Below are 18,243 nucleotides of genomic sequence, written 5' to 3' on the forward strand. Positions count from 1 at the left end.
ATAGATAAAAATGACATAACTGTTAAAAATCACTATTTGCGTATGCACTGCAAATCTTTCTTACAATGCTGTGTAAATGTCTGTAGCTCCTCAAGAATTTCATGCAATCAATTCATTCTTAAAAGGAGTGCTGTGTAAGATTTAGGGGGGTTACGCTGTATCTTTCAGTGAGGATTGCAGATTGCAACCAGCTGAAACTTCTCCCGGTTAGAATTCCTTCAGTATTCGCTGTCCAAGAGGTTTTGAGCAGGAGCTGGATTATCCACAGAGGTCTCCTCTTCTCCAAAACAAACCATTATTAGGACTGGTAAAGGCCCTGAAATGTCTGAAAATAAAAAAGCAATTTCACATTTAAAAAAATCTGTGTTTTTCTGACGCTGCTAATCACATTGGGGCTGCTAACGAAGCTGGCCAATGTGAAAATGCAAATGGCCCTATCTGGAGTTCGGTTTGTCTGTTCTGGGCTACTGTAGAAACAGTGGCGCAACATGGTGGACTTTGTGGATGAGGACCTGCTCCATATGTAGATATAAACAGCTCATCCTAAGGTAATGAAAACACGATTACTATTTCCAGGTGACAACATATCATGATATTCAAACTCTGCCAATTTAACCCACTTAATCTTACACAGTGGACTTTTAAGTTATGCCAAATTAATGCAAATGATTAAATGGGACACAATATTTTTGGTGTTAGTCACTTGTTTAACAGAAAGACGAGATGTGATGGAAATCGTTAATTTTTTTATTTTTGTCAAAGGAAGTTTTGATACAAAAGGGCATATTGGGGCCCGTTAATAATTCACATGTACAAATCTGTATTTTTTTTATTATTTTTTTACCCAGTATGTAGCAACAAAAATAAAATTTGTAAAAAAAAAAAAAAAAAAAGAAATATGATTGATTGTTGAGTTGCTGGGTACGCTACAGTTTCCCTTAAAAAGCACTTTGAACAGCGACTGAATCAGGGTTGGAGTCAATTCACTTTCATTCTGTTGAACCACAGAAATTTAAGAGCATTTGTCAGCAGTTTCCAACAGTGACTTCAACACATGAAAAGTCACCTTTGTATAAAAATGAACACCTTATAAATATTAATAGTGCTAAATAGCTCAGATCAAATGGCACATTTCACTATGAATTCCCATTTTTTTTTAAGTTTTAACTGAAGGTGATTTGATTTCAACCCTGGTGCAAATCCTATCTTGAACTTTTTCAAACAAAACTCCACAAAAACCACACAAAACACCTGAAAACATTGCATTCTTTCACCACGGCCGCACACAAAATGAAATCCTGATTTGAATATTCATCAACAATTAAGATTTTTACCCCAAGAAGGCACTGCATTTGTCCTGCAGGGAACCAAAATGTGATGCAACGTGACAGGCTGACAACATGAACTGCTGACATTCAGCAACAATGTCCATCAGTTCAGCTGTCGACAAAAATTAAATGCAGAGAAAGATGAAAAATATGATACATTCTAAGGGTTACAAACGGTGCCTAACATTTTAGTGGCTTGTAACACCGCTGTCAGTTGAACATTTTTTTTTTTTTTTTTTTTAAGAAGTGTTGAAATTATACACTGATTTGATGGTTTCTACAGACCTGAAGATAAAGGAAATAAAAGATGACTGTAGTTATAGGTTTTTTTTTTACACACATTCACATGACAGTTTGAGGCACCCAAAGGCGACACTATACATGTACAACCTTAGATCAGCCATGTTGCCTGCAACATGAAGATTTCTGTAATCTGAACTGATGTGACAGGGAAGGTTGCGACTAAAGAAGATATGAAAAATTACACATCAATCAGTTCAAAATGACAAACTGTATTCCTGAATATTTTTTTCTTGATTGTTTTTTTTTGGGGGGGGTTGCATCATTAGCCAATGCAAAGGTTGCACATGCACAATAACAGGTAAGACAAGGAAATAAATTCTCTCTGAGGGAGAAAATATGGCAAAATATAAATGTGCTACTAATGAGAAGCTAATTTACAAACAAAACCCTTCTTTTACCACTAAAATACACATCTGTCAATTTATGTTTTGCTTGGATTTAACTAGAATTGTTGGTGTAAAATTGTTTCCTGCCAGAAAATGAACAACAAATTTTGTACCTTTTTTCTATTAAACCCCCCCCCTTAAAAATAAATATGAAATTCAACACAATTTGTACTTTCAACACACATGCACCTCCACACACACACACATTAAAACCCAATACTTCAGGAATGCAAAAAACATGTTAGCTTACTTAACTTAAAACGAGAAAAAAAAGTTCAACGCAGACATTTCTAACTACAACAACAATAAATGACACACATAGCAGGACAGTTTTTCACCTCATACTCTGAGTTCATGATGTAAAAACGTCTTTGTTATTGCTGTTTATTTTGACTGAAAATCAATGTGGTCTCTTAAGAACCAAGGCATGTAGTAGTACATGGAGACGGAGCCTGATGTGACTGTCGTAGAAAACAAGAAGGAATTGATCTTTTCGGGCTGAGATAAGATATCCTGGGTATCACCTCTATTTACATGGTCGAGGTCATTGATTTAAGGCATGTACATTAACTTTCTGAACTGATCTGAAGTGCATACACTGAACAATAACAGCATGTCCCTGTTCTGGATTCCTATCAAGAGCCAATCACCTCCACTTAAACCCTTCCTGAAGTCAACACTGCTCTACACTGATTAGGCTGGGAAAAGCAAAGATGCAGTTTTAATTCATACATTGTATAAAAAAAACCACACTGAATGCTTTTAGAAAACAAGAGTGTACGATCTTTGAGGATCTACTGAACTTCTCTAGCTGGGTGTCAGGGCTGTGACCCTGCTGGGGGCTCGTCGCATGACAACAGTCGGGTGGTTTCGGGAGCAGCAGTCTACAGGCATCTGGTGAACTTTTCTCACTTGAACTCTTGGCTGAAAAAGTTGAAAGAAAAATAAAAAACATGCACTTGTCTTCAAGCATTTTCTAAACCTGTAAAAACCTATCATCGACCTACACAACACCCACGAAACGCATCTAAAACAGTTACACTCTCATTCATGTTTGCATCGAAAACATTTAAGACCTTGCTTTGCTCCAAACACCTGAGTCTATGGCTAAACGCCTAACTAACTAATAGAGAACTTATTCAGTATTAGTTTTTTAAATATCTAACAACTGCAGCAGACCATCATCACCTGGTTTCCTGCACACCAACAGATCCAGCAGAGCAGATCCATGCTGCTACTAGCACATCACTAAAGAGGACAACTTGAGGAACAGTCCATGGACAGACACCACGATAAACTGTCTGGAGGGCTAAATGTTGGGACTTCATTTCTCATGTTTCTGCGTTGGAAAGCCAGCTCACCAGGGTTGCTACATAGTTAGTGTCGCCTGAGAGCTCATTTATGCTCAATAATTGGAAACTGAGATGGAGACTTCTGTCCATACTCTGTGTTCATCTGAAAGATACGGACGAAACGCAGTGGTACCACCGGAGACCTTGGCGGCAGTGTGGCGTATTTCAAGTGAGATACGACTGTGGGAGATGATAAAGAAATTTAAATAATGGCGGAAAGGAATAATCTGTAGTACACTGAAATGAATTCTTTGTCCACATTTAGGGATGTATATAATGGCCCCACAGACCACTGCCGTCTACAAGGCTGTCTCCATTTAAAGGAACAATATTACAACCTCTTCCACCGTCGTCTCGTTTGTTGTTGTGTGAAACTTTTGACTCTGCCCTCTAGTGCCATCTATTGGCTGTATCTATGCTGACATAAGGGACACAAAGTGTGAGGGCAAAGGCATTTACAACATTTGAAACTGATGTACCTATTTCCATATGTAAAGGAAGTATAAATGAGCCTTAATCACTACCACAGCAACCCATGGAGACAGGCTGATGTCTGAACGTAGCCCTACACTCTCTAAAATGCTTTTTGGGCACCATTCAGTGACAGCAGACTTTCGTCCAGACGGCCAAAGTAAATGTGTCTTTTGAAGAAAAACTATGAATATTCAAAATGTCACGGTAACTCTTTGTTGCCATTTATTTGAGGAAAGATGAGAGTCAAGCTCCCAAAAGCATCACAATTCTTATTTGTGTTCTTTATATAAATACATACTACCTCGTAGAGAGCCCATCTCTTGGTCAGTGGGTTTGAAGGGTGATTCAAATCGGACCTTTTTTTTTTTTCTTTACAAACTCTTAACTCACTGTAGGAGACTGAACGTGTGCAAATCTAATCATTAAGTTGGGGCAATGATACATTTTAAGTGTTACTGTCAGACACTAGTCTGTCAGGATTCCAGTGTTTCAGATAAAACTAATTAAGAGGAGAGAAGCCTTTTCTTTTGTGCTTATAAAGACCTCTATCACTGTGGAAAAACATATTGAGAGTGTGAAACTGCACCATAGCTCCGAGACGCTTCTGACCAGCCCAGCACTGAATCTACGCTGCTGGTTCCACTGAAGCAGCTTCAGCTGAGGGATGTAAACGTCTCCTCTTTGAAGAAAACACTTCAGACTGACACGTCTAAAAACCAGCCCAATGACTCGTAGCATGTCGGATAATCGGGGTTAAGGAAACCAGCCCTATGAGTCCATACTCCGCCCACAAACACCTGCACAATCCACTTGGATAAAACATAATCAATAACAACAAGAAGCACGCTTGATACAAAATATTAAAATAGCATTCATATAAATAATTTAAATAGCTATTCTAAAGCTAAAGTCTTGGTCTAAAATTTAAATGGCCAGAGAGAAGTGCCAATAATGTGCTGTACAATTTTGGGGACTGAGATTTTGTAGTTTTGGGGATCACAGGCAATTACTACACAAAACATTTTCCCACACCGCAAAATTGAAACATTAAGTTTGGGTTTGTTTTTTTTAAAGAGTTGCCCATAAAATGCAGATTTCCAGCCCTCTTTTAAAAGCCCCAGGGAACAGAGGAAAAGTCCTACATCATGAAGCTCACATGCTCCTCGTCTTCTTCATCTAACTGTCCCCCAACACTTGCGATAGGTCACCAAAGTCACAGTCAAACAGTTCACTGATGCCTTCATGGTCCTCCAGTCCGAAGTGGTAATCATGACTTTGAGGGGGGGACAGATTGATGAAACCGTCCAATGGGAGAGAAAAGCCATCTCCACTCAGGAAGTCCGAGGAGGAGAGGGGCGAGAGGTCAAAATCGGGCATGTCTCCGAGGCTGGAGAATGGGTCGCCTTCCAGGAGTGATTCTGTTATAGAAAGTCAAATGTGAGAAAAACCCTGAACCACAATGTGTTTTTGCTATTTAGCTGATTCAACAAAAAGTGCATCATCCATCTTGTGTTGGTGATGATGCAACACATTTTGACATGTCACAGCAGGAAAGGCACAGAAGTAATTAATAACATCAACAATGGCTGAGTGCCAGTCAGGTGTGTCAGTTCACTGGCATGGCTTAACTGGGACACTTAAACGCAACAAAACCAATGATAACATTATAGTAACACATATGACTGTGGTGTCGACACTCCCTCCTCTACACGACCCGTCTGTGTTGTGATATGAATCACTGAATAACGGCTGAGTGCTGAGGTTACAGGTTACAGCCTGTTGCTGAAATGACTTTAGACAACTGGGTCATTTGCCGTCACCACAACCAGATGCATTTAAATAAATATCTTATTGTGGGTGTTTTTATATTTCACATAAAAAAACAACAACGTAGAATTACCACCCCACGGTTGTATGTGTCTCTGTGCACACAAGTCAAGTTTCTCTTACAGTTTACATCCACGTCTGAAAACATAGACGCTTCCCACAAATCTAATCCCCAGCAACACAAAAGATCTATACAGTCAGCACAGTTCCAAGATTAGTGACACCAATTCATCTGACCAAATGTCTCCCCTTCTGTTCCTGAGACATGATGCTGAGTAATGGCCAGTAAAGTGTTTTATGCAGATAAGTATTAAGTCACAGTGATGTTAACTTTGGATATAAAATGTCATCACTTCATTATTATATCCTATGTGTATGAAATTTTGTCATTATCAGCATAAAAATTACTGAGTTAAAGCCAAAAACATGTTTTGTAAGGTCACAAGGACCTTACAAAACATGTTTTTCAAATTATTATTGTTCTTTAGATAGGTTGTTCACAAAAATGAGAGAGATGCAAGGTTCCGGTGACCTTGACCTTTGACCCACGACCACTAAAATCTAATTACTTCATTGTTAAGGTCAATTGAACATTTGTGCCAAATTTAAAGAGATTCCCTCAAGGTGTTCGTTAGATATCTCGTTCCCGAGAATGAGATGGATGCATGGTCACGATGACCCTGACCTTGACCTGCATATGCACAAAAACTCTCTGTATAAGTACTACTGGATCTTACTGCATTCTTGGATACAGCCAACCACCCAATTCTTATAGATAGCCTTCACTATCAAGTTGGCCTCTCTGGTACCTTTTTTAACTGGTTTCAGTCTTATCTTTCTGCCAAAGAATTTTACGTAACAATCTACAAATATTCATCAAAAAGCTATAAAATGGATTGTGGGGTCCCCCAAGGTTCAATTTTAGGTCCAACACTTTAATTTTTACATGCTGCCACTCAGAAACGTCATCAGGAGGCACAGCATCGGTTTCCATAGTTATGCTGATGATACGCAGCTGTACATCAACGTGTCTCCTGATGACTCAGGGACAAATGATACTGTATTTCAGATATCAAGTCCTGGATGGCAGAAAACTTTCTTCAACTTCTTCAACCAGTACAAAACCGAGGTCTTAGTTATTGGTCCTGAAGCTCAGAGAGAGAAACTCAACACAAAACTCCAAGAACTGGCACTAAAACCCTGTAAACAGGTGAAAACCCTTGGAACTGCCTTTGATTCGAATCTTAGTTTTGAACCACATATTAGGAGTATAACCAAAAATGGATTTCATCATCTTAAGAACATTGCCAGAGTGTGACTGTTTCTATCTCAAGCCAACACAGACACACTCATGTATGCTTTTATTACCTACAGAACTGATTACTGTAATGCTCTACATGCTGGTCTTCCTACGAAAAATATTGCTCAGTAACAGTTATTACAAAACTCAGCTGCATCTGTGCCGACGAGGACCAGAAAGAGAGCACACATTACACCAATTTTAAAGTCTCTGCATTGGCTTCCTGTGTGCTTCAGAATTGATTTTAAGATCCTTTTATTGGTTTGTAAAGCTCTGAATGGTCTTAGTCCTACGTATTTTTCAGATTTGCTTTTATCGTATGAACCCTCTCAAAACCTCAGGTCTTCTGGTAGTGGCCTTTTAGTCATCCCAACCCACAGTGAGGCATCATTTCATAACTATGGTCCACATCTGTGGAACAGCCTGCCTGAAGACCTGAGGGCCGCAGAGAGTGTTGATGTTTGTAGAAGCAAACTCAAGACCTACCTTTTTAGTTTGGCTTTTCATTGAACTTTATGTCTTTTTTATTTTGTATTTATTATTGTTATTGTGAATTAATTATTATTTATTTTTATTAATCAGTTTTTCTAACTGGCATATTCTTCTATTTCAGTATTTATTTATTTTAACTTATTTATATCCTCATTCGTTGACATATTTAAAAAATGTTGTCCTCCATCTGTACCCAGCTAGAGCGTGACGTGTACACCATCCACCTCCTTCTTGCTTCTAGTGACATGAAATGTTATAATTTGACTTAGGGCTGCATTGCTCACATTACTGCAGAAGACCGTCAACTCTTTCGGGTTTTCAGTGTAATTAGCTGCATTCTGGCAAAAATGAATGTTTGAAACATACTGAGCACATGGTTTGACAGAAGAGAAGTGGATTATGCAGCAAGAGCAGCTTAAGAAGTCTCTACTGATACTTTTTCCCACCATAAAATCAATTGTAACGGACAGAAATTCAAACTGACCACAGCTACTGTTCTCCATGGGTAGAGTGTAACCTAAAACATTTTTATTTAAAGAATTCCAAGAAGAGTCCATTTATTTATGGAGAAACGTGAACACTCACCTGTTTCGCCACCCAACACCAGTGATGAGGGCTCCTGCTGGGAGGCTGCCGTCACTGTGGATGACGTCGATGCTGGAGATGATAAACCCACTTCTACAGTGGCTGTGGATGTTCTGGCTTGTGATTGGTCTGTGGGTTGTGTAGGTTGTGTGGGAGGTGGGGCCAGGGAGGGGTCAGCATTGGGTTTGGAGGGACTACTTCCTGTCACGGGGCTGCAGACACCGGAGCTGTCTTCTGGACAGAGGAAGACGTCGATTGGACCCCGCGTGCTCTTCAGCGACACCTGGTAACCCTGGAGATAAATTTGGATTGGTTTGGTTTTATCATGTGAAAACCTCACAACCTCCAAATAAATGTGCTTCATAAGGCTGAAATCATTCAAAGCTGGTACCTTGCAGGGCTCTGACACTTGCATCTGGGTCTCTGGTGGAGCTCTGATCACCATGACCAGCTGGTCTGGGGAGTCAAATGACTTCCGCAAGTCCTGGCAGCGCACATAGCCCAATGTGATGAAACAATGATTAAGGAATACAAGTGGTGTCATGCTGAGACTGACAAGGTCCAATACCACAACACTATCTTAAAAAAGCTTTGCTGTCTATGCCTGCTGACAAAATTAAACAAGTTAGTAATACTAGTCCAAAGGATATTTCTTGTTCTGTGGGTCCTCTGTGAGCAGTCGGAGCTGCAGGTTGCATTTGGAAATGAGCTCGTCCAGCTGCTCCTCAGCCTCTGTGAGGTCACACACCTCCCTCTGCAGCTCCTTATGGCGGGAAACCAACGCAGCATCAACTCGATTACCACTGCCGGGGAGGAGAGCACAGATAAAGGAAATAAATCAAGGTTTAAAGACTTCAAATACAACATATCAGACACTTTTTAGTATTTTACTGCTGTAATACAGCACATCCTGTATCATCCTGCATATTCATACTTTCTGATTTTTCATCTCCTGTGTTTGTGCTTACTATGTTTTGGTGTTGCAACAGTTTATGTTTCATATACCAATCTGATGCAGTAATATTTAGTCTTTATTTACACTCACAGCCATTGGATGTTGTTCTTTGACTTCTTGGAGATGAGCTGGATTCCCTCCAGGACGTTGGTTATGTCGTAGATGCGTCTCTTCTGGACATCCAGGACCTGCGAGGCCCAGTTCAGATCCACCACGCCGTCAGCCGACTGGGACAGCAGGTTCAGAAAGCGCTTGGTGGTCAGGTTCAAGGACGTGTCATACCGCGACTTCTCTGTCGTGGTTCGAGGAACTGAACAGACAGGAAAAGGGAACACACACGTTTAACAATTCTGCTTCTAACCACACTTGACAGTTTCTTTTCTCATAAAACTACACCCTTGTTTGCCTTCAGCACAGAGTGAGGCAGCAGTGAAGAAGAGCATCACATGTCTCCGAGCTGACAGATTATATATTCATCCTGTTTATCCAATAAAATTGTGGTGTTGGCCTGAACAACCTGGCAAATTAAAACTCAAGAATGAAAACAAAACTGTGCAGTAAAGAATGAATAACTTTGGATTTTATTTCCAATTTTCGAATTAAATAAGACACGTGGCATGTCGGGGAAGTTACTTGAAGGTACTCTGAGAGATGTTTTTAATGATGGGAGAGAAGGGGAGCGTTCTGTTGATGTCAAGCGCTAAAGGATTATAAATTATAAGCTTCATAATTAGGGCTGTGACGGTATGTATTTTTTCTCACAGCGGTGACAGAGTAACATATCACTGCGGTATGGCGGTGATACGTCACAGCCATTTCTGCACGTGCATTTAAAATAAACACGTTTAAACATTATTTCAAAAAATGAGAGTCCGTTTTAGTTGTTTCAGAAGAGGTTTGATACATGAACTAGTGTGTTTACGTCCTCCGCGGAGGGATACACCGGTGAGCAACAGCTGCAGCTGGCTCTGGGACAGGTACGCTAGGTCACTCGGTAAAAGCTGCGGCAGTTTTCCTCCTGATGATATATCTCCCCAACGAATCCCACCGAATCCCATTCTGTGCAACAAAATGATTCCACCTCCGCAGGAATATGTCAGCTAGCCCCGCAGCTACACCACGAATCCTCCCCTGACCTCCGTCTCCCCTCGGCCCCTTGCTGCTCCGCCGCTCCGGAGGATTCAGCCTCTCTTCTCGCCCGCTCAGCATCCAACACATGGAGTTCCTCATCTGTGTACTCCGGCTCAAACAGGTATGGCTCTGGGTCTGTGTCCACTACAAGAAACTCCTCAAAATCGCGTTTAAAGTCATCCATTGCAGCTACTATAGTCCGGAGATATCGCTAGGCTAAATGAACAGCTGAGTTTTGTTTACAGGCTACGTCTGTGCCTGTGCCTGCTGACTGGTGTATCCCTCCGCGGATCACAGCGCCGGACGTACTGACCCCAATGCTAACCGCTGAGACCCAGCCACTGGACGTACAGACACAAAAACGATATCCATAATGTTGTCTCAATATGAAAATGATAGCAAAAGGGCATAACTCCCAAATCGTCGGAGTATTCTTTTAACATTTGGCTTGGGAACCAGATCCGCTGCCATGATAAATCAGCTTTGTTTTTTTTTGTGTGTGTGTGTGTGTGTGTGTGTGTGTGTGTGTGTGGTGATGACCTCTTCACCGCGGTAGGCATCACGTGGCCGCGGTATTGCGGTGATGCGGTTATTGTCACAGCCCTATTCATAATATAGTTAGAAAGGTTACCTTTGAAATGTAATAGGTTACAGATTATGGGTTACCCAGTTAAAAATGTAATAAGTTGTATTTTATTTTATTTACTTCAACGTAATGTAAGTCATTACAGCTGATTACTTTTTGATTGCTTTCCTAACAAATGTTTTAAACTGGACTATAAAGCTAAAAAAATGTCTGAAAATAGTTTGCTTAAAGACATTCCTGCACAGTGAAAAGATGCAAAGCAACAGAATTAATGTTTTAGTCTAAATATAAACTTAATAGCAAAAATTTTCTTTATCATCTATATATATATATATATATCTTTATATATATATATATATATATATATATATATATATATGAAAGTAAACCCATTGTTATCACCAACATTTTAATTAGTAACCTTAATTTAATTATATAATTTTTTCTCAGTAATTATCACTAGTTCCAATTACATTTACTTTGTAATTTAATTACATGTAAAAAGTTACTAGTCCCAAACACTGAACAGATCACATTTAGATAAAACGTTACTTTTCAGTTTGCTAGTTATTGTTCCATGTTATACTGTACATCCATGGGCAGTCATTTTTACATTTTCATATCTGCGTATTATTGCATTTGATCAAATTCCACAATATTTATATCCTAGAGAACAGAAGATCCTTCAGGGTTCACACTCTTAAAGAAAAAAAATTCCAGGACATTTTCCAGGAGGTTTTTTTTGACAATACAGGGCAGCACTTTGCTCACAAATGTTAGAACATCATATCATATCATTTACCGGTAGTTCTAGTATTGGCACACTGAACCTCCTTTGTCCAGTCTTCAGTAATAGAACATGGCAATACATTGAAAAAATGAATATAATATTTAAGTGTTGCTATCGCCTTCCAGTTGGTTAAGAAGTGCCCGAATGTGATCTTACATCGGGAGCTAACTGGAGTTAAGACGTCTCAACTCAAACTTGTGCTACCAGCTAGCTGAAATGAGGATATGTCCTCAAGTAATCTGAAGTCAGAAGCGATGTAAAGAACTCATGACATGGGAGCTCACGTAAAGAGAGCATTTGAGCGATGGTCTTTAAACTGGACAAAGTATAAAATAACAAACCCTGCCTTTAATATTTTTTGCCTCATCGCTGTCTTAAGGACAATGTCTCTGTCCCTTTCAGAGAGTATTCTCCAGTGTTTGTTACTTCAATGCAGCGTTCACCACCTGCATTAGCTGTGTGTTTATTTTCATTGTCTGGACTTCTTTTGCGCAGATTTATTAAGTAAATACTCTTATTGTTTTTTTTGCTCACAGGGCTTTTGTTGAGTTTGCAGTGGTGTGGTGAGTGTGGGTGTCGTCGGCTCTACACCGTCTCTCCCCCGAGCAGGGCGGTGAAACACCATGCGCCATAGATAACACACCAGCAGTTTCTCACACTGAGCTGAATAAAATGAGTGCTCATAACTTTGGTAAATAACATAAATAAACAGTCTCATTCTGCTTCTTGCTTTCATTTATGGTGTGCAGTGTTGCACTGCGGGCGGGGTTCATCCCCTATAAGCTCAACATAGCTGATCGCTGATCACTAAAAATGCCTTGATCGGCTGATACCAATTTTTGAGATTGGATTGGGACATCCTTACTAATGACTTACACCAGTAGCTCTAGTTTCTGTGTGTGGCAGCACTGTGATGTAGTTTTTACTTTTTAAGTGTAATTATGGAACAAATTATGAGCTCTGATGCCACTTTACTATTTGTAACTTTAATTAAACATGTTATTTTTGTAGTCTCCCAAAGCAAAACAAGCATGTCACTTTAGACCAGAGTCCTTTTCTCAGATTCACATTGAGTGTTAAACTGGGTCAGTGTTGTGCTGCTTCAGGTGTCTCAGTGCCAGTGGCGTCTTTTCACAGCCGACTCATACAGCCTTGCTCACTTTAAACCTGTGAAAATCTGACATTTATATCTGATATTTATTTTAGAAATGGCACAGTTATAAGTGAACTGAACACAGAGGTTGCTTGATTTATGTGGCTCTTATGTAAGCTATGATTTGTCTCTGGCAAGCATGTCATTTTTCCTCCATTTATTTCCAGTGTGTATTTTTCTCTTTCCACGAACAGTGGTGGCAAATACAAAAATCTATTGAAAATGTCATTTCAGTGCAAAACACCAAGCCTTGGGTTTTTAATTTTCTTATTTTACACTTATCCTTTATTAAGCAAAGGTGATTTCTGCTAAATTCAAAGGACACAAAAAGCACATTCTGGGGAATATCTTGACTTGAAGATTCAGAAACACAGCTTTTAAAAAGATCAGCTCCAAAGAGGTTCTGGCAAACCGTCCGGCGCATCGGGGGGGAAGGCGGCAACTTCCTCACACTGTTTACAGTGGGGGCGGGGAGCTGCTGACGTCTTCTAGGGACATTGTTGGGCGGTGGAAGGAATACTTTGAGGAGCTCCTCAATCCCACCAACACGTATTCCAGTGAGGAAACAGAGACGAGGGTCTCAGGGGCGGGTCGTCCAATTTCTGAAGCAGAAGTTGCCGAGGTAGTGAAACAACTCCGAAGCGGCGGAGCCCCGGGGGTGGATGAGATTCGTCCTGGATATCTCAAGGCTCTGGATGTTGTAGGGCTGTCCTGGCTGACACACCTCTGCAACATTGCGTGGACATCGGGGGCAGTGCCTCTGGAGTGGCAGACCGGGGTTGTGGTCCCCATTTTCAAGAAGGGGGACCAAAGGGTGTGTTCCAACTACAGGGGGATCACACTCCTCAGCCTACCCGGTAATCTACTCCAGGGTGCTGGAGAAGAGGGTCCGGTTGATAGTTGAACCTCGGATTGAGGAGGAGCAATGTGGTTTTCGTCCCGGACGCGGAACCGTGGACCAGCTCTTTACCCTCGCCAGGGTGCTGGAGGGGGCATGGGAGTTTGCCCAACCAGTCCACATGTGTTTTGTGGATTTGGAGAAGGCTTACGACCGTGTCCCCAGGGGCATCCTGTGGGGGGTGCTCCGGGAGTATGGGGTTGGTGGCCCCTTGCTAAAGGCCATCCAGTCCCTGTACCGAAGGAGCATGAGTCTGGTTCGCGTGGCTGGCAGTAAGTGGGACCTGTTCCCGGTGAGGGTTGGACTCCACCAGGGCTGCCCTTTGTCACCAGTTCTGTTCATAATTTTTATTGACAGAATTTCTAGGCGCAGCCGAGTGGTGGAGGGTGTCAGGTTCGGTGACGGGAGGATCTCGTCCCTGCTTTTTGCGGATGACGTGGTCCTCCTAGCTCCATCGAACAGAGACCTCCAGCTCTCGCTGGGGCGGTTCGCAGCCGAGTGTGAAGCGGCTGGGATGAGAATCAGCACCTCCAAGTCTGAGGCCATGGTCCTCAGCCGGAAAAGGGTGGATTGCCCAATCCAGGTCAGGGGGGAGGTCCTTCCTCAGGTGGAGGAGTTTAAGTACCTCGGGGTCTTGTTCACGAGTGAGGACAGGATGGAGCGGGAGATTGACAGGCGGATTGGGGCGGCGTCAGCAGTGATGCAGGTGCTTAACCAGTCCGTTGTGGTGAAGAGAGAGCTTAGCCAGAAAGCGAAGCTCTCGATTTACCGGTCGATCTACGTTCCAACCCTCACCTATGGTCACGAGCTCTGGGTAGTGACCGAAAGAATGAGGTCGCGAATACAAGCGGCCGAAATGAGTTTCCTCCGCAGGGTGGCTGGGCTCAGCCTTAGGGATAGGGTGAGGAGCTCAGACATCCGGAAGGGACTCGGAGTAGAGCCGCTGCTCCTCCACATCGAGAGGAGCCAGTTGAGGTGGTTCGGGCATCTGCTAAGGATGCCTTCTGGACGCCTCCCTTGGGAGGTGTTTCGGGCATGTCCAACCGGGAGGAGACCTCGGGGCCGCCCCAGAACACGCTGGAGGGATTACCTCACCCGGTTGGCCTGGAAACGCCTCGGGGTTCACGCGGAAGAGCTGACGGAAGTGGCTGGGGAGAGGACTGTCTGGGCTTCTTTGCTGAGGGTGCTGCCCCGCGACCCGGACCTGGATAAGCGGAGGACGACGAGTACGAGTACAAGCTTTTAAAAACCTTCCTAAATCCCACCTGCTTTTATTTAGCTTCACATAATTCATAGCAACTCTTACATTTCACGACCACTGTGTTTTCAAGGAAGAATTCAGGCTAACGGGATGAAATGAGTGTCACGTTTAAAGCAGTTTCAGTCTTTTACTTCACTAATGCTTCTGCTCCAGTGTCTGCTGCATGTAAAATCAACTCTTTAATATACTTTTAGTTGTTAAAATGCATTTCTCTTACTGCAGTTTATGTTTGCACTCCTCGCCATATCATTATACCTTGTATCTAGCCCATTTTAAAAACACATTTTATATGAAGGTTTGTTATGCAGTGAAAGAACAATGAGTACACCAAGAATGTTGAGCCAATAAAGGACTACAAAACCCATGATCCTGTCCATCTTTTACACCCCAAGTATAGTTTCCTTTTTGTTTGTTATACATATAGTGAAACGTTACTCCTGTAGGCAACCATTTAAGCTCCTTCCTTATGTTTTAAACTGGTGAACCACAACAATTGATCAAGGTCAATAAGGAGGGAGAACATAACATAAATGAATCACAAAATAATGATTGGCTTCCTGTATGAGTCTTAAGTCATTTTGCCAATAGTGTTAATTATTTTAGATACCGATAGTCAGCCTGTGAAGACAAAGAGAGGCTGGCAGGCTGTTGTCTGTGCTGATAAAAGAACAGCTGTTTCTAGGACAATGATGGCTGTGACAAAGGTCAGAGTCTGTATGGATTGGAGGGAGGTAGGGCTCACACACAGCTGACGTGTTGCTGCTGCTGTGAATTTTGGGGAACAATGAAAGAAAAATCAGCAGAAAATTGTGTGTGTGTGTACCTCTGGGAGGGGCAGGTGTGGAGGGTGGCGCTTGGCCTATGGATGATCGAGTGGTGCTGACATACTGATGGTCACTGTCCAGGTCCAACTTCCTCTTTACCTGATATGATTGTAGAAAGAAAACAGACATTGTCAAAACTGCCATCAACATATATATACTACATGTTGTTACAACTGTGTACTAATTATGTATTAGGAGAAAGAAAGTGAAAATGACTGAAAAGAAACTCCCTACTACATGAAAAGCAAAACGTCTTAGAGCAACAGGTGGATAGACTCTTAAAGCTTTGTTTGGCAGGCAGAAACACATTCATGTAAACATGTTAACACATGTTAAACATGTCACCTCCTCAGCTAACCTCCTCCTTTATTGCCCTTTTACTCTCTCTGACCTCTGCCTCTCCCCCTTCTTCCCACACCTCCCCATTCTCCTCACCGGAGGTCTTCCCAGAGCAGGTCGTCTCTTGTCCTGGATCCCCACGTCAACGGGGCCCTGTGGCGTGGCAAACAGCAGGATTTCCCCCGTGCTGCTGGGTGCAGCGGCCGGGTGGAGTCCCTCATTGCTGGGGCTGGTGATGATCACAATCTGGTGGTCCTCTCCCAACTCAATACTCCCAGAGTTCAGCAAAGTCTCAAAGTCAGCCAACAGATCCTCCGATGTTTGGCCCGTTATCAGAGTCTCTGACATGGCAGTGTGTCTCTGGGTACCCCTTCACTGGACTTTGGGGGCTGTAAGCTAAGATGGTGCAGTTTGGGTCTCAGCACCCACTTGGATTGGCTGTACTTGAATTTAGGGAACAACGATGAAACCTTCTGAAAGTTTGCTTGCAGGCATTTATAGGCAGCTTCAACATTTCTTTAAAAAGTTACCCTTTCTAAAATGTCCATCTTACTGCTTCCAAACAAGCTGCTAGAAATACATTAACACTAACAATGTTACTTTATATTAAATATACAGTAAGCTAACAGCTGAGAGATAACTTAAGCTGGAGGCAACACAGCAAGACAGGATGTTCTGCCAAACAGGAAATTTGGCAAATTAACTAATGTTGCTAACTGCATACCAACTCCTCGCCGTGAGCCGCTGATATGTTATCAAAGACAGAGTCGCAAATTGTCCGTGGCCGTAGTACACGCAGGGGGTTAGCGAGCTAGCAAAGGAGCGAGCTAATCTTTTGTTTTCATCTCTCCTGTCAGTACAGTAGAGCCGCGAGGCCTGGCCACACTGCCCTCCACACAGCTACCAGCCCTGCTAACGAGCTAGCTAATGTCCTGACAACAAAGACTGACACAAGTTCACAAACAACCCGCTGCAGCCGACAAACTAGCTATGGAAGTCTGTAAAACAATATTATCTACGCTTACACATGAGACGGGGCTTAGTTATATAGATATTAAAACTTTATAGCAGCATTCCAGGAGTGAGCTATCGAGATAAAATATCGACACTGTAAAATACATCACCACAACTCTGAGGCTCTGCTGAGAGTACATGTAACACAGCGACAGCTAGTTAAGCGGAGTACACTGTGGCAACGTTGGATATGAATATGTAGGGCAGGTTAGCATGCTAGCTGAGTTATTAGCCGCAATTCTTCAACCCCCTCGTTTTGTTGGGGCACGCAGGAAGCAGTCTGACAAAACTGGAAATATGAGGAAATAAAGCGGTTAAATACACGCGAGTCCGGTAAAACAGCAGCAGCTGGTCCGTCCGTGAGTCTCACCGGGCGAGGTCCATTTATAAAAACGCCGTTCCGTCCCCGTTATCGGCTGTTATTGTTGTTATTGTCCCAGCTGATCTACATCTAAACAAGGCTCGGACGGTTTTCGCGCGAAATCTTTTTTGCCGCGAAATCGGCACGTGGTTCAAATTGACAGTTGCCATTGGTCGAGAAGCTGCATTTTCCGGAGGGCGGGACGGCCTGTCTCTGATTGGTGTAACACGGGTGTCTTTCATTTTATCGAGCGCAGAGTCATCGATCGTACGGTGCATTCATGCTCCACGGAAAAAATAGAACTTGCAGCACGTTCATTTTTAATGACATGATTTTTGTTTTTGTTTGGTAACTGCACAGTTTTCATGTACAAACATGACCTTAACATCTTTCATTATATCAAAAACAGACAGAAACAAAAACAAACAAGTTAAATCAAAACAAACAGGAGATTGAGGTATGGAATTGTATACAAAATATGTATGTATGTAGAAATATAAATAATAATAAAATAAATTAAGGGTTGTGCTTTTTTGTAAATCATACTAATCTCTAGTGCTAAACAGTTCCATTGCAATTTTATGTCGAATTAGCTTACTGGCTTTCAAATAAGAAAGAAACTCATGAAACACAGTACAGGTGGTTTCACCTTCATATATTTGGATTTGTGTACATAAGTAAAGTAAATAAAGTTTAAGAACGTTAGTTACCAGAAAGTCATCCTTGCTGTTGTCCATGATGAGTCCATAAACAATGTCCTTTTGAGAAAGGTTTGGGGAAAGTCAGTCATGTGCATCAAGACATAAAGCATAGCCTACATTGAAAAAATAAGTTATAAGTAGTTTCAGTATCATCACAGAATACACAATTATTGGCTTCAATCC

General features: G+C 42.0%; 1 protein-coding gene across 1 annotated transcript; it reads right to left on the minus strand.

Moving 5' to 3' along the window:
• Positions 1–741: 741 nt before the first annotated feature.
• e2f1 (E2F transcription factor 1) lies at positions 742–17,656 on the minus strand. The gene is made up of 7 exons (XM_049581946.1): positions 16,081–17,656; positions 15,645–15,744; positions 9,093–9,312; positions 8,696–8,850; positions 8,439–8,551; positions 8,048–8,339; positions 742–5,261 (listed from the first exon to the last, which is right to left on the minus strand). Exons 1-7 carry the CDS (start codon positions 16,330–16,332, stop codon positions 5,020–5,022), a joined length of 1,374 nt encoding a protein of 457 aa, XP_049437903.1. The 5' UTR covers positions 16,333–17,656; the 3' UTR covers positions 742–5,019.
• Between the last annotated feature and the right edge of the window lie 587 nt (positions 17,657–18,243).

This window comes from Epinephelus fuscoguttatus, linkage group LG7, assembly GCF_011397635.1.
Source record: "Epinephelus fuscoguttatus linkage group LG7, E.fuscoguttatus.final_Chr_v1".
Taxonomy (NCBI): Eukaryota; Metazoa; Chordata; class Actinopteri; order Perciformes; family Serranidae; genus Epinephelus; species Epinephelus fuscoguttatus.

What these genes read in the sequence shown, in the direction of transcription:
- e2f1 (XM_049581946.1), bottom strand. Translation starts at nt 16,332, where the DNA reads ATGTCAGAGACTCTGATAACGGGCCAAACATCGGAGGATCTGTTGGCT. An exon ending in GGACCCACAGAACAAGAAAT is followed by an intron (nt 8,552 to 8,695) that starts ATCCTTTGGACT and finishes GTTTCATCACAT; the next exon opens with TGGGCTATGTGCGCTGCCAG. An exon ending in AAGTGTCAGAGCCCTGCAAG is followed by an intron (nt 8,340 to 8,438) that starts GTACCAGCTTTG and finishes ATTTATCTCCAG; the next exon opens with GGTTACCAGGTGTCGCTGAA.